General features: G+C 42.7%; 1 protein-coding gene across 1 annotated transcript in view; it reads right to left on the bottom strand.

Moving 5' to 3' along the window:
- The window catches only part of MCF2L2 (MCF.2 cell line derived transforming sequence-like 2), a 181,150-nt gene extending 163,525 nt beyond the window's left edge, over positions 1 to 17,625 (bottom strand). The window contains exon 1 of the mRNA XM_037406989.1: positions 17,216 to 17,625. Coding sequence (XP_037262886.1) covers positions 17,216 to 17,318 — 103 coding nt within the window. The 5' untranslated portion in view covers positions 17,319 to 17,625. The remainder of the gene's footprint in view (positions 1 to 17,215) is intronic.
- Between the last annotated feature and the right edge of the window lie 6,036 nt (positions 17,626 to 23,661).

The following is a 23,661-nucleotide window of genomic DNA, read 5'->3' as shown; positions in this document are numbered from 1 at the left end:
ACTTCATAGACCAAGCAGTGGACCAGACTTGCTGTTGCACCTGCAGGGTTTATTTTATCTAGCTCTCTTGACCTCTGCAGCTATGCACAAACAGAATGCATTCCTGTTCTGCTAGGCATCTGCTTGGCAAGATAAACAGATTCCCAAAGTTACCAATCTGTAAGTGGTACAGGAGTAAAAAGCAGCTAGATCCAGGGTTTGGGTTTGGATGCCAAGTTATTCCAGTCTTGATGATGAAAATGCCTAAGTAAGGCTAAAAGTCTTGCTGTGCATTACATACCCAAAACATTGCTCTTGGCTTAAAGAGTAAGTGGAATAAAATGAAAGACAAGTAAATGCAAAAGGAACAGATGAGAGAGTTACTGGGTAACCCAGAGGTTGTGATCCATAAAATTGGGCATGTCAGGCCATCATTCTCCCACACTCCCTAACACCATGATCACCTTGCCACCCATGCAGCATGTGAGAGGTGGATGCACAGGCACGGTCCTTGTGCCATTGCCCTCCAGCAGTAGCATAAGTGCTGGAAAAGAAAGTTTCTGGACATTAAGACAGGGACATGCTTTTCTCCTTTTTGTACTCTGCCACTGACACACTGAGTTACCTCCAGTGTGATGGTAACCCTGATTCTCGCTGGCACCCAGAACCCTGCACTGTTCCTCTTTCTCTCCCCCTCCTTCATCTTTTTCTCCCTGCAACCAACCACTGGAGCACTTAGACTGCAAAACAGCTGCTGGATCCATGCAGCCAAGACCACCAGGACAGCTTCTTTCTCTGAGAAGCAGCTGTGCACATCCCCTGACAGAAACAGCATTTTTGTTGTTGTTGCAATTCATAACTTGAAGCAGATAAAGAAGAACCAGAAAGACACAAGGATAAAAATAGGATCTGTAAGAATCACAAGGGCTGTTGATACTCAAGGCTTTTGAACACATGCCAAACATTAGCTGAACAGGAAGAAACAGCTTCTCACATTACAAAGTACAGTAAAGGCACTTCCAATATTTTATTGCCATCTCTCAAACACTCAACATCATTACTAGTAGGGTGGGATATTGGACTTTAGGGACTATTGATTTTTTTTTTCCTGTCTGCATGTCTGTGCACTGAGGTTCACTCAGTTACTCTGAGCAGTCCACAAAGAAAGAGGAGCTCCTATCCAGCCTTTCATTAACACCAAGGCTTTGACAGATTGGGCCCTCTCAGCTGGCAGATATACATCAAACACACTCCTTTCACATCCCCAAGGGCAAGGTTTGCATCCTTCCAGGGAACCAAGGATAAAATCAGTCAATCACACAGGACAGCTGGACACTTGCATACACCTACACTCAAGCAGTAGGAATTTGTCCTGCTCAATGCATGATGCTTCAGAACTGTTCCTTCCTCATATCCACTCACAGACTGAACCCATGGGCATTCCCAGTTTGCTCTCCTCAGCTTTGTCTTTAAACTGTCAGCTGTAATGGATTATAAGGTTCTAGAAAGACACATCTACAGGCTGATTTCCCAAGTTACACCAAAGTCTGGCATGTAGCAGAAAAAATAAAGATATGGATAAACTGCTAGCATGTGCATCAGTGTACATCATATGTACACTTCATTTACCTCCTCCCCACCCAGAGTACTGCATCACACTTGGTCTTGCAAGACCAAGACACTGCCTCACCACACACAACCACGCTCCCAACCCTCCTCCTCCCCTCCCCAGTGAGCACAATTACTGGCTTTCATCAGCCTAATCTGTCTTGATTCTGTAATGTCTTATAATAGGGAAAACTGACAGGAAACCAAGAGTTTCAATCCTCTGTCAAAACGAAGCAAGAGCTGCTAAAATTATATGGAAAAGAGCCAGCTGGGACAGACAAAGCTTGAGCATAAAAGCTGTCTTTCCTTTTGTTGCAAGCGTAAAATTATCCAGGGACCATATACATCAACAGGCAAGTATGTCCACACAATAAAAATAAGATTTCTAAGTCAGCTTCATATGCAGAAACGTAGAGCTGCATCTGAGATAACTTGTCCTACAAGATGCAATGCAAGGGTTCCGCTATATCACACCAATGCACAAAGACCTTCCCTGTCAACTCAAGTGTCCCACTATAAGGACATGCAGCGTTCACATTGGGATGTGTTAACCACTGCCTGCACCAGGCCAGACCGCCAGCCAACAAATTAAAGACAGTGCTTCGACTTCAACAGTACTATGGGCTTAAAATCACCTAAAGCTGAGTGGTGCCATGTTCTGATGAGGTACAAAAAAAATTGCTCTTTAGCCTGCCAGAAAACCCCACTACAAATGCTTTCTGCTGACCAACACAGATTAACTCAGTAAAACACATCTAAATCCCACATCCGTTTATGGACCTTAGTCCCAATAGGCATAAATCCACTGCATGGAATATAACATTCGATAATGCTTTGTACTTCTCCAGTGATTCTCAGCTGAGCACTTTGGTACCACAGAGAGATTGTTACTCCCATGAAATAGGCAATTTCCCATTTAATTGCCAATAAAAGGATACAGTTTAAGAATAATATTTTTGTTTTATTTGAGTATGCATCTGAGAACCATTTGAAAAAGGGGGGAGCAGAGGGTAAATAGGAAGTATTTTACCTGAAGTTTTGCCCCACAAAAGCAAAAATTTGGGGATGAATGTGCTAAAAGCAGATATCCATACATCTCCCACAGGCTCGAGAACCCTTCAGACTTGGTTTATACTGAGGGATATCTTTACATACAAAGACATTCTGCTTAAAGAAGCAACAGCAAAATAGTTTGAAAGCAGCTAAAAGCAGTAGATTCACAATTAGGATTATTCTGTTGTCAAGAATGAAACCACATCAGATTCAGCAGTTGAAGTGACTCACTGTTGAAGTGACCTCAAAGTGGACAGGGGCATAAGGATGAAGTAGCATGCCATCCTCCTAGTTGCACCCAAATATTAGTCTGTCTGCACTGGACTTTTGACTCTCTGAGATACTAATGACCTATGCTTTCACTGGTACCACCTGGAGTCAGAGGTATCCAGTCCTTGTTTCAAAGTTCTATAGCAACACTGACATAGATCAGCATGATCTCTCCTGCATCTGCAAACTAGAAATATTTGCCAGCACTGTCTCGGTAGCAGAGCACCCTTTCCAATCAGCTGTACTCACAGCATGGCTCCGAAGATACTGACAGAGGCATGCTGCATACAGGCGGCAGAGAAGGTTGAACAGCACATTATCAGTACATATGTACCACTTGAAGAAGTAGTGAGTAGATGACACATCTGCTGGAGCCTGCACTGATTTAAGAGGGATTCCAGCTCCCAGTGCTTCTGCACTAATGCAGTCAGTTGGTAGAGACCTCTCTTACTGTGAGGACTTTCGTGCCAGCTGACTCCACACCCTGGCAAAGAGCAACACCGCCATAAGACAGACCCTGCTCACCTAACCAGTGCTTCTAGATAGCATTAAAAGGCAACTATAGCACCCAAGAGAACACATGAAAGCCAACCTATCACTCACATTAATTCTTAAGTGATATAAAGACATTCAAAGGAAGCAGCTTCTTCTCAAATGCTGCTTCCTCTTAAGATATTGTAATATCTAAAGTCTTTACTTTTTCTTCCACCTCCTATAACCCTGAAGGCTCCAAGAGCTCTAGGTTAACAACTAATTCCACAAAATTACTATCTACAGTCATTCTGCCTAAAAGAGAATCTAATTGTTTAATGTGCTGGTGAATAAACAACAGTTGTTTCTTGCATCCCTAAGCTCTGGAACATCCATAGGAACTCTTACAAGTAATTATTTTTCTGTCTTTCTTAAGTCTCCAAGCCACGCAAGCTGATAATATTGGACTCGGCTCACATTCCCAGCCACCTGCCTGGCCTCCAGGTCTCCCATGCAGCTTTTCCAGCTTCCTGGTAGCCTTCACCCTCCTACACACCCTTAAAGCATCCCACACAGCATACAAACTTCATTCTTCAGATAAGCCTTCCATACAACTTTCAGGTTACCCATACAGCACACAACCTTCCAACCCCTCTTTTATATTTCCTTCCACACCTGAAAACTTACCTTCTTATTTAATCTCTTTCAGCTGGTATCTCTTTCACAGCTTATTTGGAACAGGCCCTGTAGCAGTTCTCGATGCCACTATTAGTGATAACACATACTCCTAATTGCTACCTGCTTTTCAGGTGGGGATATAATAGTTTCACACCCACTTTAGCCCTTTCTTTGCTGCTCCTTTGTAACATAAATTCACATAATTCTACACAATATTTTTGTCTGTCTCTTGTTTTAAATATACTTGCTTCAAGAATAGCAATCAACTGTGCAAAAAATAGAGCAATATTTTTAATTACTTCAGAAGCATCATAAGAATCCACCAATTAACTTTAAAATCTTAATACAAATAATGAAGCAAAAGGAAAAAATCCTCAGCTGGGAACTGAATCTCAAGGTAATCATACAATTTGTCTAAGATCAATTGCAATAACTACAGTAAAGCTGGAAGATAAAAGGGGACATACCAAGAAATATCCCTTTCTTGGCTGCACCCTTGAACATGGCACACACAGTGTTTCTCTATTTTATATCATTCCTAGATACCTCCACCTTTTCAACACTGTATTTTAAAACAGCATCTTGCCCATTAAAGTTTTGCAGTGTCATTTGTGTCAGGCTAATTACTACTATGTACACTTTCAGAGGCAGCATGCCTGGTAGTGAAGGCTGCTGAACTGAAACTGCTAAGAATGAGCTAGTTTGTTGAAAAAAAACCAAAACCCTAACAAGCAGTTTTAAAATCAGGCTCAATGACTGATCCCAAATATCAGCACTGGTAGTGGACATGGCAGGTATGTTAGAGCATATGGGTTATACTGCGAAAATATTTTGCATTTAGTAGCAGCATGTAGTCAGGATCCTGACTGCGCTAATCAACCTTAACTGCCAGAACATTTTTACCTGAGGCTCCCACCAACTCACTCTCCACCCAGTGCTCCAGTTACGCCATTTAAGAGGACCCCTAGTCCATCTTTCTCTTATGCTGTGGGTAATGCCGTTTTCAGCTGCTTTTTCCTGCTGCTCCTGATGTGTAGTTTAGATTTGCTAGATTAACTCATGCCTGATCTATCATTTGAATGTTACCATCTCCGCTTGGGTACTGTGGAACTGCTCTTTGAGGCATGAGGATGATCATGCCAATACCAGCCTTATTTTCCTGTGAGGTATATATTTCTAATCTTTGTATTTCCTGGAAGATGTTTATGACTTTTAGTAACTCTTGTAGTGTTCAAATAAGTTATAAAAATCACAACAGACGCTCAGATTTACTGAAGGAGAAGCTGCTATAAGTATAGGCTTGCTTTTATATTTTCTAGAGATTAAGATGAAGGTATGTGCTTACTCTTAAACAGAGAAATGGCTTTTACATAAGACTTAAACTATGGTTCCTAAAGAGATCAAGAATTACACACATGTAGTCAAGTGATGTCCTTCTCTAGTGTATCCCAGTTTAGATGAAAAGCTTAAATGGAGAACTTGTGTACCACAGTTTTCAAAGGTTCAGCACTCATCTTACAGGCTATTTATCTCTGGAGACCATGCCTTTCTTTGAATTCGTGCTGTCTGGGTATTTTGCACCTTGATGCTACTGTAGCATGAACAGGGAAATGGCCTTGCTCCCATAGGGTTTGTGCACAGACATGGTTACACCCTCCTGTGCCCTCTAGTGCCTCCTCAGCAAAAGAGGCAGCAATGGGGACCATCTGAATCTCACTGGATGGGGCTTTATCAACAGGAAGGAACTCCTGGGTACCAAACCCTGCAGTGCCATAAAATCTCTTGGAGACCGAGTGAGGCTCCTCTGTCCAACTATAACACCTCACTTTTCAGCTGATCTGAGAAAGAAATACAAAATCGCTTGACTTTGTACTTGAGGGGCTTTGAAAATCAATAGAAATTGATTCTATTTCTGATGTGCCCTCTGCTGCCCTCTCCCCTGCGGTGGACAAAGCTGCTCCAGCACAGCTGCCATTCCTGAGGCCAACAGACACACACTGTCCCTTCCCCAGGCAGCAGCCCTGCTCTGGTGTCCTGCTGGATGGAGGAGGACGCAGAGGATGACTGCTTGTGTGTCATCTCTCCTCCTTCTCATGACTGTACTGGGGAAGCCTTGCGTGGTGGTGGCACCCCAGCTCTGCAGGGGAGTGTGGGACAGGCAGAGCTGCTATTGCAGATATTGGGATAGAATGGGCACAGAATATCACTAACAAACTCCTCTGCTTCTGTCCAACAAAGTGCACTTGGCTGCTAGCTTCTTTTCCCATTCAAGATACAGCTATGCACGAGGCTCTGCTGTACAGCCAGAGTATACTACAACATGATCCAAAACGACAATTGCACGTTGCTGAAACTGATTCTCCACTAGCTGAAAACAAAGCCAGAAAGTAATATTTTTATGAGCTACAAAAGAAGGACCAAAACGTTTACCTCAAATTGAACTGTGACTTCAAAGTCTGCTGTGGAGCCTCTCCTGGCTTCTGCAACGTGGAAGGGGATAAGATACTAAACGTTGACAACAGTGCAAAATCTGAGACAGATGAAATGGTGGTAGTAGCTTTGAATTTCTATTTTAAAACATGAGGAATTTTGTTTTCACAAAATAAGCTGATCCCCATAACAAGGATTAATCAGATTTTGCCAGCAACCCTCCTGTTGGGAACCTCCACAACTACTGGCATGTTACTGCTGGGAGCTTTCCGATTAGTTATGCACCTAATTACAGCTTAGGGTCATACTAAGGCCATAGCTATTTCTGTTTGAAATAACATTTTCTCTGAATATTACAAGATCAATAGTATGGCTTCTATGTATGTCATCAGCTTTGGCTTTTATGCTGCAAACACCAATATTGATCACTTCAGAAATAAAGCCTTGGCTTCAGAGACCTCTGAACCAAAGTGTAATGGGTAAGAGTGAACTTCAGACTCAAAAGGGGGAAATATTTATAGTCACGCTTTGTTATGTGAAAGATTATTGATTAATAACAAGAGGCAAACTCTCCTGATAGTAATTCTAGCCACAGCAATTCTATTAGAATGCGAGCTCCATACCAGAAGAAAATGCATTTGAAGTGTTGAGGTTATAACATACATAATTAACAGATGGCATATCCAAACTTCACATCTCCAAATCATCTCATTACTACTTATCATCATTACAAGAACTGCATGTGTCTGCTGCAGTTCTTTCCGCCAGTACCTGTCAGCACTTGCATATCCTCAGAAAATCCTAACTAATCTACAGATATCACAATAACAATAATTAGAGATGCCAGCAACTTCGGGACATTCCTCTACCTATTTGTAATTAAAATATGGCTGCTACCTTAAAGGTCTTCAAATTTAAAGGCAACAACCACTCTCCTGAAATACTGAAAGATACCATTTCTGGGTTTAGACTTTCTTCACCTCTCCACGTTCCAGTATCTTGAAGTGGTTCTCCAGTGTTAACTGGGAGTAACTCCTATAAAATCTCTGGAGCCCAAGGCATGTATTCAAGGAGAGGAGTCAGATCCTGCCAGCAGCTGTTGCCAGGCAGACCACAATGCTGTATGTTATCATTGTTTGTCTTGTATTTATGTCTTGCAACTGCAGATAACTGCTCTCGTATCCAGGGCCAGCTGTAGAGAATTCATTGCCCAAGGGAAACTGGAAATCACACATCTCAGAGTCGTGCAGAGAAAGCAATAGCTAAATGGTTCGCAGCCCCTCATATCTCGTTGCCCTGGGCAACAGCCTGCACTGCGGAAGTGGCAGATCCAGCCTTTCTCATATGAAGTCTGTAACATATGGTGTTAATATATGGATTGATACTATGAAAACCCTACTGTAGTACCTTTGTTTATGCACCCACCCATATCACCTAATATGTGAGCACCCCAGTTTCAGGATAAGAGCTGCTGGTTTTCATCCAAGATCTCTGAGACACAGATGGAGATAACTGGGAGAACAGAGATTATAGCCTGCGTTCACGCAAGTTGGGTGTCTGACTCAAGATCCTCTCAGCCTGGCTTTCCTTGAGCTTTTACAGGAACCAACCCAAGATCCCCAAATGAACCCGGGGCAACTCTGACAGTAGGTCATAAGTCTCAGCTCCCAAGGCAGCGCCTGCACTGTGCTGCCTCTTAAACCTGTTTGCAGCAGGGGCTACAGCTGAGTACACTCAGATGAAAATATCTGGTCCTGCAGAGTGCTGAGTACCAGCAGTTATCCAGTTATTCACACAGAAATATAGAGCTCTTTCCACCTTTCTGGATCAGAGACACTCTGTTGTAATATTGATGAGAGATCATTTCCCATCACCTCTTCACAATGTTTCAAAGGATTTTGGCTTCTGCAGCAATTTAACCTTTGCTCCCATGCTTGAGTAATCCAGGACAGGAATCCATTACTTTTAAAATCAAAAGCTGGGCTAACATCCCAAAAAGAACTTTTGTATCTCTGTTTAAGCTTCCAGAGAGTCAGCTTTGCATTCACTGTAATAGTCCTGCACTTACTGCAATGGGGTCCTCAGGGAACTTCATCTCTGTTGCATTCGTGTAGCTCTGGAATCAGGGAAGCTCTGCCAACGTGAGGGAGGGCTGGGCTGGCTGCCTTGACGTGTCAAACAAGCCCCTGTGTCCCCACATCAGGAGGGCACTAGGTGGGAGTACCTTATACCAGAGCCAAACCATGGGCGCACCTTTGAGGCAGGCAGGGTACTGATGTTGAAATGAGCGGCAGTGCATCTCTATGAAAGCATGGGGAACCAGTGCTTTGGCTGTGCTTGTTTAGCTCTTGACTGTCTAAAGGATGCAGGACTGAAATTTCATGACAGCAGTGATTTCAGAACAACACATTTTCAAGAACACCCCAAATACAATGCACAGCAGGTGCAAAACAGTTTTTGAGCTATTGTGTATGTGTTGTTCTGGTAAAAAAAATAGACAATCATTTCACGACAGCATGGATTTTTGATCCTGGTAGCCTGTCGTTCCTTTGGCCGTATAGTTTGACATATTGTTCTGTACTGTCAGGTTACTCCAATGGCTGGAAAAGATGGAGACAGCAGCTTTGAAAACTAAATCACAGGGTCCACTGCAAATTGAGATTGTCTGTCTCAATTCAGCACTTCATTCCCTACTACACTGCAAGGAATATTCTAATAGAAAACAGGATAAAGGACTATTCACTAATGTTGAATTATTTGTAGACCTCTGCTGAAAGGGCATCAGCCTTCTGTAATGTTGCACTGCAAACAACAAGAAGTGGGTGTGTACAAATGTAATGTAATTTACCCTTGAATAAACTCTGTTGCTTCAGATTTATACCAGCCTGAGTTCACATACTGGACGTGGCTCTTTTCCAGTACATGAGCTCAATCACTCCTCAGAGGCAGTTATGTCTTTAGACTCACAGATGTTATCTATGTTGTGCTTACATGACAGTAGAGCTTGAAGATACTGTGATCTCAACCCAATTGTCCCCTACACATCTGTCCCTATGCCAAAGTGGAGCCTGCTGTCCTTTCCTCCACTAAACTCACAAGCTTTTATTTACAGTGTTTCTGCTTTCAGAGCAGTACCTCCCTCCATGCCATGATTTACAGATCACTTAAGGTATTTACAAGTGATGTTTTTCCATCTATGCATGTAAGAGTTGGCTGTTTCTTCACCCTGTCTCCCTCCTGTTACTTGGTTTCAATTATGGCTGTCTGGTGTATTGGTTAGTGTGAGTCACCAAAGCTCACTGACTAATAATGATCCATGTGCCACGTTATCCCTTTCACATCATTCTCCAGCATTTTGTCATGTAAGTAGGAGCAGGCAGTTTTGTAGAGAACTTGGATTTCTGCCAGTCAGTGACCCACTGACCACCTGGGGAAATCCAGATGTTACTGTGCTGAACATTAAAGTGAGGTACAACAGGCTCAGTCTGTGGGCTACAACACATCAGCATTAACACCAAACATTTATGGTTTATCTTCTCCCGAATGCTTGAAACAAGCCCAGTACTGAAAACCAAGAGAAAATATATAAACGGAGCTAGTGTCATGTACCTGACACTGTGCTGTGAAAATTATTTTAGCAGTCATGCAAGCCTCACCCAGAAAGGTTCACCCTAGACTGAATGCTAAGTCATTCCTTGGAGGCTAAGACAGGCCTCAAACATGGTGTAGAAACAGGGAGAAAGGAGTAACAGCAATGAAATTGATGAAACAGATGCTCTGGTGCTGCAAGCCTCCCAAGCACTGAACCTTTTCCCCCAGGGAGATGTCCTCTCAGGGGATCTCTTGGACTCAGGCACCATATGGAAGGCGACAAAAGGAATTAAATAAAAGATGAGGCAAGAGGTGGAAAAAGGCCCTTGTATTTAATGAGCTGCCAGGAATCGTGATAGATGTCAACTCAGTTTAATTTTCAGCAAGGCCATCTGAGCGTCCCTCTACCACAGAGATGGGAACAGCCAGGGGCTCCTCTCTACCTCCTTTTGGCCTATTTGCTTTTTAATCTTGGGACTTAGCAGTGCAGTATTGGTCACAACTGCTTACTCTGTTAGCAAGCGATGACTTCTGTCAGCACCAGCAGCTTTCATTGTGCCTGACCCAGAAACCTCACACAGAAGGAAACCTCCTACATTTGCGTTCCTCTGGAAAGTCCCCCTGCGTCCTCCTTCCAGGTAGCCCTGGGCTTGCTCTGGAGTGTTTAAGAGGAGAGGGGAAGTGCCACAGCCTGACTAGCTCACTGAATGATGCTGCAAGAAGTAATTTTTCCTTTGCCTGTGACCTAAGCTACCTCTTTCTTCTTTTATTTAATTATTATTTAATAACCAACATCCCCTCGCCTCAAAAAAAAAAAAAAAAAAAAAAAAAGGCAAACAAAACCCAACAGAAAACCACAACATAGTGTTTGCAAAAGTCTGCTCTGGAAGGCAGTAGTTTCTGCTTTCTGTCGTATTCAAACTGCCACAGAGGGCTAACACCGTCGGAAATACGGCCCTCAGACAGAGGTGCATTCACGAAAGCCCTGAGAAGAGCCAACCCAAACAGCAGACACATTGACTTGTGTGCAACTGAATTATGCATCTTAGAATAATTCTTTTGAGTCCCTACTACTAATGTGTGGCCACATTAAGGAGAGTGGACTGAATAGAGACCACCAATAGACAAACTACAGAGCCCAGCAGAGCCTTCTAAGGATGCACAGGAGCCACTGCCTGGTATGCATAGCTGTAGAAGGAACCATGGGCACCACCAGTACTAACAGCAAAACTTGGATCCTGCCACCTGACTTTCCTTTAGTAATTTCCTCTCATGTTACACACTCCTCCATGCATTCACTCCAAGAAACAAACATCAACAAGCCATTACTGAGGTAGGCTAGAAAATAAAGGGCAGAGGAAGACTGCTGTAGCATTAGATTTAACAGCAGCAATGTGGAAGCTTTCAAAACAGACAGTGACCCACAGACTGACAGATTGGATCACACCTCAGTTCCATCCAGCCTAGTACCCTGTCTCCAACAGCCACCATCTCAAAATGCGTAAGTGGAAAGTGTGAAAAACCTGCAGCAAGCAGATGGTGGATGGTAGCTACTCCTATTCCCTTTTCTCCCCAACCTCCTGGTCTCTTGCTGACTTCAGAATGAAAGCCCAGGGTTTAACAGCCAGTTTTGGGGAGGTTACCAATAAATGAGAAAACAGCTAGGGCTGTAAGCAGCCTTTCAGTTCTGTGGGGCTCTGCATGGCTCTGCTTATTGCATGCTGCTGTAAAAGAAATTAATGGTAACACACCTGGATATTGCAGGATTTTTCTAACTTTCTCTTGAATTTTGTTAAGGATGGTAGAGTCAGAGTCACATCCCATAGGAAACAGTATTCAGCTAAAGCAGAATAGGCAGCATGTAGATAGGAAACACCTCTGAGCTGTTCTTTCCTGACACAGAGCAGCCTTAGAGCATGCAACTGTTTCTGCTGGTTCTGGGAAGCTCTTCAGTCACCTCTGTCTCCCATTGCCAAACTGTCATGTAAGTATTTTGCCTTGAAACAAAGACAAACTGGACCCCCAAGTCATAAAAATTTCTAATGGACTTTATTTCTGATCATGCCTCGACAAACCAGGTTAGAATGTGGGCTCTGTAATATTCTACATTTTGGGGAGTGCACTAGGCACATCTGCACGTTTTTCATGGATTTCTGTGAAAGCCTGATTTCCACTTTTTATAGACACAAACTTTGCAGCATTAGCAAAATACTTTTAAACAGTGACTTATTAAACAGTTCCAGTGAAACAGGTGCACAGAATGGGGTAAAATTAATAACCACAATGTAGAAACAAAAATGTAAATAAGTAGATTTTTTAAGCTGTGAAATTACAAAAAGATAAATTGTTATTACCTCTCTTTTCTCCCATTCCACTTTCTCATGTGGATTCCCTGAGGTCTAACCAAATGAGCTTATTAGCCTTTTCTTCATGAATTGCATCTTTCTCTTCTCTTCAGTCACTATTTTTGTATTTTGCATGAACTTAATATTTTATGAACTTTGTCACTTCACTAAATTTGGCTAAAATTGGCCAACAGTTCAATCAAAAGTTTTATTGGGGTACAGAAAGAAAGATGCAGCTAACATGATCACAGAAGGTAAATTTTTTAATAGGAGTAGGTTAATGGGGAAAGGAACTCCAAACTACCACTTCTCATTAGCATGAGATCCCAAGCAAATTTTGCAACTAAATTTCTGCAGTTTTCTGTTGCCCTGTTTCATTGGGAATGCAGTGATAGGTGCACATCCCATGTTGGGTAAGGAAACCTGGTGTGCTGTGGTTGATGGAAAAGACCAGTTGCCCCTAGATGCTCACCAGAAAACTAAGTAGGACAGAGCTGTAGAACCAGTGGTTCGAAAACAGTTCCTGAAATGCATGAATGCTCTAAAACAAAGGGAAGCATTTTCAGTTGCAGGCAGGGGAATTTCCATTGCCTTGATTTAAGCCGTTGCATAGAAGTAGCAGAAGGCCTATTTGATACGGTACCTTGAAATCTAATTTCTTTTAAAATCTCTTTTGAGTGTCCTTGCTGTAGATCAGACACAGATCAGAAACATTGCAATCGTCTATCCAGCTGTGACATACTAGATTATTTGTGGCTTTGCAGCATAAAACAGATTCTGTGACTAGTGATGCTAAGCCCTTGGCCTCGGACAAGTGCCAGCTCGGGTTATTCCATTCTGCTGACCTAAATTCCTCTCACACAGTCAAGTGGATGCAGTATCACCCTTCGCTTCCTGTCCCAAATTGTAGCACTGCTTCTCTTCATTGCACACTGATATTTTGCAGTGCTCCTCAGAGCTGGTGATTAAGTCAAGAGCAGTAGGAACTGACCCACCATGGTTAACAAATAGGAATGTTAAGTGATTGTGTAAGTCCTAAGATTTCCATCCTAAAGCAAGTTTTGCCACTGACTTTCCTTTTGATCTCCATCAAGTTGCTTAAATTCTTTTTTCTATTCATAAAACGGGAGATTGGGCAAATATGAGTGTGTAAAACCAGATGAAAGCTGACATGAATATATGGGGGTTTCATTGCATATATTATTTGTGCAATGTACGGCTTTCTGCAATTTCACATCAGCGACTCCCCTACCAGGGACACTGACAGACGGCTCATCTGGATTCAGTTGTCATCTGAAGATGTGAGGAGCTTTCAACTTAATTGTAAGTTAAGGGGAGCCTCTAAGAAAACCCTGCCTCTAATGTGCCGCGGAATTCATTACTGGTAACAGAAAAGAGCCACACTCTGCTGTTTCCTTTTGAGACAGCTGATGTCAGTTCTGGCAGCTCCATCTTATTACAAAAACATTTTAAGAAAAAAAAATAGGGAAAATGGGGCACTGGGTGGAGGTGCTTATGTGCGTAACTGCACCCAGAACGTTGCCCACACAGAGCAAAGCTGGCATTAGACTTCTGGGAACCAACTGCCAAGTGTGAGTGGGTAGCAGGTGCACAAAAGCATATTGTGGTGGGCTTCACAAGCTGGAAGAGCTGTACCATTCCCACATGCAGACAACCCTGTTGTCAGCACCAGACATGTCACCCAGCAAAGCTTCCTCCCTCCCCATCACAGAAGAGCTGCCACTTGCCCACCTACCCAAAGGACACACTTTTTTCAAAAGGGATGAGTGTTTCCCCAACACCTCCCAACAATCAAGTTTAATGAAAGTAGGTTAAATTTAAAAAAGAATGTTGATGCAGTTTTGGTAACAAGATTGGGTAACATTTTGTGCTAAAGTTTGGAGAGCAAGCAGAAAGCCTGCTAGTATTAACAAATTATTCTGTCCTAGACACCTGTGGTGGCTCCATTACCTCACGCACATCAGGGCAATCGGGAATAATCCCAAAGAGGCTGAGAGAGCACAGGGCTATTTACCAGATGTAATTTGGTCCTCTATTCTTTGACACTGCGTAAAGACCTGCTACAGGGCAGGGTGCATAGTACTAGAAAAGTACCAAGTTAGGACAGCTACTGCGGAGCAGGTAAATAACTTCAGTGCTTTGATTTTAAACTGGGCGAAGCAGGTAGCTTATATGAAGTCTGTAGCAGGATAAGAGGCTTTTTAACAAGCACGTGAACTGTCTAACACAACATGAGTCAACTAATGAGGGATCAAAGCTTCTGCCCAGGACAGATAAGTTAAGCTCCAGGCAATTAACCATGTTTGTGACACTCTTATTGACACATTAAAACTAAACTCATGTTCTTCATGAGTTCTTCGTCTACTTCATACACACCAAAATGATTCCATAAAGATTTTATTGCAAATATAAAGGTTTTTCTTTTTAATATTGCCATAAAGTTCTTGTTTGGCTTTTTGCAGTTTTTGTGAATAAGCTTCTTCCCTCCTGCTATTGACTGAGCTGAGAGCTGTGCTCCTAACCAAGAGCTGGCTATATTCTAGACAGGTTGAATGCCATCAGTCCAAGCGGTAATAAGAGGGTGATAAATGCTGTAAAAATACTAAACATTCTAAGGTGTGTTCATGGTGAGGAATCCCCTCAGTTTGCCGAGGATAACAGCCCTTTCACTTGTCTGAGCTGTGAAGATTCCCACTGAACTTTCAAGAGACCCCTGCAGCTGCCCAGGAATTACTGTTTCAATAAGCTACTGCTGATTCACTTAATGCAACTCGTGTTACAAGGTGTGATTCATAAACATGGTGCAACATCAGTAGGTTTGGAAGAAAAGTTCTGCCTTCAGCCAATAACTTTTTTTTTTTTTAATATTACTTGCTTCCATTTTTGTACAGGTGCTTTTTCTAGTTGCATGATTCAATAAAAAAGTGAGCACTGTCTACAAACAGGCAGGCAGAATCCACAAGTAGGGTCTGTTTTCTAGGTCTTGAATGGCTGGGAAAATGGTGGCATTCTCCTTCCCCGTTGGAAGCTGGTGAACTAGGCTCTTGCCTCAGTGTGAAATGGAAAAAACACAAGATCTGTGAGCTTCATGTCTCCCCCTAGTACTGACCTGCTGATTGACCTCCAGGAAACCAATGAGACTCTCTAGCTTCAGCCACATGACCCAGAAACCTCTCTATTTGTCAGGGAACGGGGGAAAGTTCATTAACACCTTTCTTGTGTCCAGAGCGATTTCCTACTTCGATAAATGCTAACAAAATACTGTTACATCTAACAAATCCCTCTTAACATCAAGGAAGGTCCTTAATATGGATGATGGGGATCTGTATTGAATCTAACAGGAAAACCAGGAGATGCACAAATCTCTGGCTCCACTGAAATACTCTTCTTAAAAAAATTAAGTGTGCCTCATATTAATCTCTAACCTTCATAATAAAAATGTGCATTCATGTAACTTTGTGTCAGTCTGAATGTGCTTCATATTGAATCCCAAATCTTCATAATAAAAATGTGAATTAATGTGACTTTATGTCAATCTGAATTTGTACAATTGCAAAGCAACTCATGTTGGCATCACTGGGTCAAGAGGCTGACACTGCAAGTTCTCATGGAAATCATACTCTCTCCCCCACACCAAACCCCTGCTGAGGTTATGAGAAGCACCAAGACTGACCCCTGGATAAAAGCCTGGAGAGATGATGGGACCTGGTCTTAAGCATTCAGTTTAAATCTGCTTTTGTGCCATTTCTTTAGGCAAGCTATCAATTTCATTTGCTTTCTTAAACTTAGTTCAGCTGCTACAGCTAATATCAAACCCAAGAAGCATTTTGGTCTAAAATCTTAATTGTATATTCTCCAAAAGCCACATTTTGGACACACTCTGTTTCATATACAGATTTAGCAAATTCAATGGCAAAGGCATTTTGGGAGCCTGTATATCTCTTTAGCATTCACAACACACAATCCATTAAAACACTGACAGCTATAAAATTTGCTCCCATGCAATTCAGCTAAAAATGTTCTCCTTGCATGATTTAACACAGCCACAAACTGCTTTAATTTAATTGTATGTAACAGAAAAGGGTGTCCCAAAAGCTTTTCTCAGTTGGTATTTTAATCTCCAGCATCTCCTACTATCTTGCTAGTTTTAGGTTATTTGGTTCTTTGTAGTTAGATCACCAAAGCCAGCAAGTGGGTAGCCAGCTCAGACTTACAAGGATGCCAGTGCATAGTATGGGCCTTACCTGTGTTCACTAGCATTTGAAGGTTAGCAAACAGTAAAATCAAGCCCAACATGGAGCTCTTGGGATCCTGTCCTAGCACCTTCCAGAACCCTTGAAACAGCAATGGTAATAAAAAAGACTCTGAGAATGGGTTGTTCTTCCAGTATCACAGGCAAATGCAAAGCACATTAGCAACATGCTGTTGCTTTAGCATCCTTCCACCACCCCTTTTTCTCTACCACCTCCCTGCAAGCAGGACTGTGCTTTGGTGTTTTACACAGATCAGTTCACAGGTAGGACACTCTCTGCTCTTGTTTCTGTGTTTCAGAGAACGGCATGCTTGAAAAACAAATGAAACCATCAATAAAAGCTGTCTAATTGCCCAAAGCCATGGGTTTGCAATTTGCTGATGGCTCCTATTTCACGCACAGGTGTGATATTGTCACACAAAGGTTTCCTGCCTGTACAGAGCATCAGCACCTCCTGGGGGAATAGGGCCCCCAAATCTACACAAATGTAGTGAGAAGAAAAATAAAGGTGTCTTACCCACATGGGTGATAACCGTAGTCAGTCGCTGGGTGAGCTCCTGATGTGACATCTCTTCTTCTTTTAACCAAAAAAGCATTTCACACAGGGAACTGCACAGCATCCAAAAAAAGATGCACCCAGAGTGGGAGGCTGCACACTCACTGCCTCGCTTGCACACAAAGCGAGGACCACTCCCACAGCACGGCCCTTCCAGCTCTCACATCTTCTGCCGGCTGCTCACCTCTTCCAATTTGCTGCGGTCCATGCATGGACCTAGAAAAGCTCCTTTCAAAAGGGGATTTTACCCCCTTTGACAACAGGAAGGGAGCAGGAGTGGGGAAATAAAAAAGGAAAAAGGAGCAGGCAAGTTGTCTGCTTATGGCTTTTTTTCTCCCTTCTCCCGCGGATGAGGCAAAGGATAAAGAGACAAACCAGCAGGCAGATACCTTCCTCCAGGGAGACTTTTGGATGGTGATGCTGTGAGTCAGGGAAAAATCCTGGAGGTAGGAATGGCATCGGGAGGAGTGGAGCTGGCAGGCGAGCTCTAACAGCAGCAGCTGCTCTGCGACGCTCTCTTCACCAGCGTGCCTGGGAATCGAGAACAACCCACCCGCAGCCTCCAGCACTCCCCCTTGGCCCCTGGGGCCCAGATGCCTTGCAGGTTGTCCCCAGATGAAACCCCCAATGTCCCCAGAGACCGTCCTCACACCCCCTCTAAAAGCCCTTGCCTGACAAATGGGGCTGCCGCATACATGGAGGGGGAGAGGGGCAGAGGGTTTGTTGCCTCCTGCGGGGATGGAAACCCTAGGATCCTGGCATGACCAAGCCCACAGGACCCTCTCCAGCTGCATGTGTACAGGAAGGGTGAATTAATTAGCCCTGGTTGCTGGGCAGGACTCACCTGCAATCAGGGCCACGCAGCTCTGCTGTGCCCGAGGGCAGGCAGGCCCTGATGGACTGCCCGTCAGTGGGCCAGAGCAGGTCTGTGGGGAGTAGCTGCCCCTGGGCACCAGGGACACAGCTGAGCCTTGCAGGGTTGCGCGGCTGCCATAGGGCAACTGGCTGCTGAGCTACTGGGAAGCTTCATCAACCCTCTTGGCTACAGACCCCAGCTGGGATCTGAGATAAGGAAAAGTGAGGCAGGCAAGGAAGTGAGAGAGGGCAGGGCATGCCAGAGGCTTGTATGTCTCCATTCCCTTTTTTGCACTTCCTCCTTTGAAGCCTACCTGAAGCTCCAGGCAACATACTTCTGGGAACACAGAAAATTTATTACACCTCTAAAAACAAAAAAATAAAATAGAGGAGGGTGCAGCTGCCTGCGAGATCTGCTCTATTTCTGCAGAATGCATTCAGCTATAATTCCAGATTTCCCCACCCATCCACAGGATTTTACTTGGGTTCACCTTTCCAGACATGCCAAAGAACATGACAACATGTATACACAAAACTTGAGCTGTGAAATACCCCTGTGGGCTCATCAGATCTTACAGCATCATCAGTGCGTCAGTACTGGTGTTGCAAAAGGTTTTATCTACCTCTGTGACGGGAAAATCCTATAATCAGCTGACTGACCTACAAGCCAGTCTGAGTATCTGTGCTGCGGTTGTCACTTTTGGATGATTGACCAACTGTGCTGAGAGGTTCCTTGCATACTTCTGTTGAGTTAGTTTAACAGCAAGTCTGCCTGAAAACAAGTGAGGAGGATGACTTCAGAGCCACCCACCTGCCAACATTCTGAGATTAAAGCAAAAAGCCATTTTTTTTCTGACATCCTCTTTTTACTGCCCATCTAGGCAATAAAGTTCAGACTGTAAAGTCCTTGACTAATGTTAAAAGGATTCCCTCAACCAGGGAACAGATGCCATCATGGCAAAAAAAAAAAGCATAAAGGAAGCAGACTGACACCCAGACATAATCTTTGGAGGTGTCTGAAAGATCTGGGATGCTTTATTTTGGTCTTGGAGGGTCACACATTGCAAGTAGGAACACAGGACTAGAAAAGTCATTGTGTTTCCAGGCACTTAACAGATTTTTTATTTTTTCTTTCCTTTTTTTTTTTTTTTTTTTTTTTTTCTGCAGGCAGGAACATTGTATAATCCCATTCATAAATGAAATAAAATCCACTGAAGAGTGGTGTAGATGGTACGCTCTCACTACTCCTACAGCAAGGCTGTTCAAGAACATCAAGGATAGCTAAGAGCCTTTGTCTTATTTCTAGCTAAATCCACTCCCAGTTATTTTAAGACCATATGCTCCTAATACCAACATTGTTATTCAGCATCAGTAACTGCAGACACATCAACATTTGCTATTTTAAGATCCTTTTTCTCTTATCATTTTTCTTGCTATGTGAGTCTGCTTTCCAGTCTTCCACTATACCTTCAATAACTTTTGAACCTGTTGGTCAATTGCAATCCAATTCAGGAGACAGAAATTAGTTCTTACAGGTTCACTGAAAATCAGCAAGGTGTACAAAGCCTGAAAGGGGAAAGGATGCAGTAGGGACTGAATAATTATGTTTTGTGGCTGCCCCCTGCCCAGCTTATACCGTGGGGTGGGTTACATAGGATTCAGTCGGAATTGAGGGTGCTGTCCTACGATGTGAGTTACAACAAAAGGGAAATTTGGGTTATTTTGGTGGGAAGGTTTGGGCTGCAGCACGCAGCCATGCAATAGCAAACTCCATTAGTTTTATCAGTCATGGGATGACTTCTTTACACTGCCAAGATTCAGTGGTGCCTGCATTAAAAGAGGCTACTGTTCATAGTGCGTATTTGCCATTTTCCATTATAAATTCCCAAATGGAAGGGTCACAGAGACTCAACCAAGTCAGAAATACTGCAAAAGCACTGGTGATCCACAGTTCAAGACCCAAGTTGAGAGGAGGAAAAACAGGAAGCTGGACTACAGGGATCTCTTAGAGATGGAGAGAAATGAAAGCCCTGTGCCTGTCACTCAAGGAATGGCTGAAGATTAGGAAGATGAGGTGCTGAAGCAACTCAGTCCATCACTGTTAAGGTAACAATTTCCAGGGCTGCATATATTTGTGAAATTGAGCCAACACTTTTACTACAAATACAGATATCCTCTCTGAAGGATAAAAGCCCTTGCAGATATATACGTGTTAGAAGTACAGAGGCTGATAATTTACATTTCAGGCATGAGCCAGGGTCTCACCAGAAAGCAGGGCCAGGCGGCTGTACGAACATGATTCCACTACTGAAATGATTGCCAACAGGCAAAATAATTTTATTTCTCCATAGAGTGACAGCCTGACAAATCGCCAGCTATTTATTAGATCCTGAATCAAACAGCTGAGGCCAAAGCATTATAAGCAATTTTAATAAACAGTAAATGGCACACTGCAAACAAAAAATACTTACAAGATCCTATGGCCTGGCCAGATGGAAGGCGCAACTCTCACAGCAATATATATATATATATACATATATATATATATAAAAATAAATCTAATCTTTCCTTCTTTTTCACCTTCTGTAGCTATATATCTCTTTCCTGTGTCACTAAAAAACATTCAGCCAACTGACTGAAGGGCTATTAAAGACCAAATGAGATCCATCCATGAAACTAGCCTATCTTCTTCACTTTATTGATTATTGCCATTTTTCCAGTCCTACATAACCTTTATAGGCTCACCCATCTCTTTGTTTTTCAGGAAGATGCCCTTCCAGAACAAGATCACAACATTTTGGTATACAGAGTGCATCTGAAGACATTTTCATACCAGAAAAAAGGCAGGCTGATGGAATAACAGAAAAGTTTATAATCACTTTCCCAATTTCCTTCTTTTGCAGACAAGCTATTTTGGTATCATATCTCTTCCTTAACTTTTGTCTAGAGACTGTCTGATCCCATATCAAAGTCTGGGGCATTATTACTCACTGGGAAGAACTGTAACATTGTTGGCACAACCAGGAAAGGTAATTAAACTGTCACCACTTCTGGCTGGTTATGGCAATACTTCAGATCTGCAGCACATCTCCATTAGTAGAAGAATCACAGAATCATAGAATATCTCGAGTTGGAAGGACCCGTAAATATCATTGAGTGCAACTCCTTGCTCCTCGCAGGACTACCTAGAACTAAACCATACGACTAAGAGTGTCATCCAGATGGTCCTTGAACTCTGACAGGCTTGGTGCTATGATCACTTCCCTGGGAAGCCTGTGCCAGTGATCGACCAAGAAACTGGTAAATGAGTCAGACACTTCTTTGACGCATACCTACAAAGAAGGCACACAGAGTGCTGTTTCCTTTCTATAACATGTGGTAAAGGAAAATACCACTCTATATTTAAAGTTTTCTTAGTTTTGTTCTTTTTAGAACACTTCAGTCAAAAGTGTTGTTGCCTAGCTTTTAAGAGGGTCACAGTGCTAGTACTTCTGTGGCTGTACTTGGCTTTCCACTGTCCTCAGTAAGCTCCTGTGACAAATCTAGACTTCTCTGCCGAAACTTGCATGTATACTTTTTCTCGAACACACAGCTCCCCTGGCAATGCCTAGATCTCTGCCTTCATGCTTAGCCTCTTGCTTAAGCTTTGCAAAGCCTTACCTGTTTTGCCTCAGATGCTGTTTCAGCTGCTTTACTTGAAAAGGAACACAGCTGCTTCTAACATCTATTCTGAAAGGAAAGAAGCTGCTGAAGAAACTAGTTTTACCAAAGCTCTCTGCTCCTTTCCCTTTCTTCCTTCCCCACTGTAAACATTTTTGTCACCATCATTTACATTATTCACTGTCTATGCTCCAAAACAGCTGTCCTGACACAGACTGGGGCAGTAGCTCATCTGTAAGACCATTAACATGGTCCTTAGGAAAATTAACACACCCTTAGGAAGCGTGTATGAAACAGGCCACTTAGAGAGAGTCACTCTCCAGTATTTCCCTTTCAGATTGCAGCAATCTGTAGTTCATGGGCTTTCTGAGCTTAAGTTTGCATTTTCCTGGTCATATTTAATACCCCATTTCTTCATTAATCTATTTATTTTTTTTAATATCTTTGTAATTTTGACACCTATGAAGTTTCGTAGCAACAAGATTTTCAATTTAAATACATGTTGTGTGAAAAAACCCACTTCTTTCAGTTTTAAAACTGAAGCCTGATAGTTCCATTTTAGGCCTCCGGTTCCTGCACCTTGAGAACAGATGAATAACTCTCTATTCGAAGCATCCATCTTAGCCATAACTTTCCATACAGTGATCATATCCTTCAGTCACTCTTTCCTGAGCTGAGCTGAGCTTAATGCTGTCTTAGTATCTCTTCATTAAAAAAAGCCAGTTCATAACTTTCAACACTCCTGCCATCTTGCTTTGAACCTTTTTTTGTTTATGCAGCTTGGACAGTGAAAACTTGCCAGTTTCAGTCTGCTCTGTGTTGATCACATAATTCTGACAGAAGTCTTCCAGTGCTGAAAGTTATTAGATAAATGTTTGCTGTTAAACTTTTAAGAAAATCCATATATACCTATTTCTATTGTATTCATTTCTCTCAACACTTTCCTCTTTTAAAAACAAAGCCTGAATTTTTGACAAAGCTGTTGGACAGTGATCCTGTCATTTTTAGGGTCAGCTTACTTCCTAAACTTTATGTAGTTTAAGGAAGTCAGTTGTCCACTTTCAGTGTCATAAAAAACCTGAGCTCATCTCCCAGGAAGCATTAATGTCAACTAGCTGAAGGTCTAGATTGATAGAGGCATAGGCAGGTCTTCAGGGCAGCAGGCAGAGCAACATAAAGACAGATGTCCTCCCCCTAATCAATTCTTGTGCCATGCTACTGTTCCTCACCTCTTCCACCAGATGAGCTCTTGAACCCTCATTCCATGGTTGTACATCTGCAAATGCTGACATAAGACTTGGAAGGAAGAGGACTAGGCTTCCCAATTCCCAAATTCCCAATTCCCCCCCCCCCCCAAAAAAAAAAAAAAAAAAAAAAAAAAGGTCAGCTCAAGCTGCTAAAAAACTGCCCTGCCACCAAAAGACATAGTCTTCACCTCCCTACCCATCCTGCCACACGCTCCCACTTCTACCTTCTCTCTACTGTAGTGAGTAGTAGTCCAATGTATTGGACTATTCACTGAGCTGCTGGATCTATTTGTACTAGTTGTGAAACTAAACCTGAGGTACTTGGGAGATCCTAGGTTCAAGTGTGGCTGGAGGACCTGGCTATGACGAGAATGAAGAAGGTTGCCTTCAATCAGTATCAGTAATGAGGCACCTGCCTCTAGGGTACTACGTTTTTTAAATACCAATACATCATGGGTTGTATAGCTTTATCAATTAAAATAAATAGTCTTAAATAGTCTTGCATAAGAACAAATCCAGCATGCACCAAATGACTAGCACTTAAAAGCTAAACTGGCCTTTCTATGCATTAGGCTAGGTGTTTCTATGGGCCTCATTTGAGAAGCACTGACAAGGCTAGTGAAAAACAGTCTTTGCCATGGGAAA

Source organism: Falco rusticolus, chromosome 13 (genome assembly GCF_015220075.1).
Source record: "Falco rusticolus isolate bFalRus1 chromosome 13, bFalRus1.pri, whole genome shotgun sequence".
NCBI lineage: Eukaryota > Metazoa > Chordata > Aves > Falconiformes > Falconidae > Falco > Falco rusticolus.
Note: the sequence above shows the minus strand (reverse complement) of the source record. Positions and strands in the feature narration are given on the sequence as shown.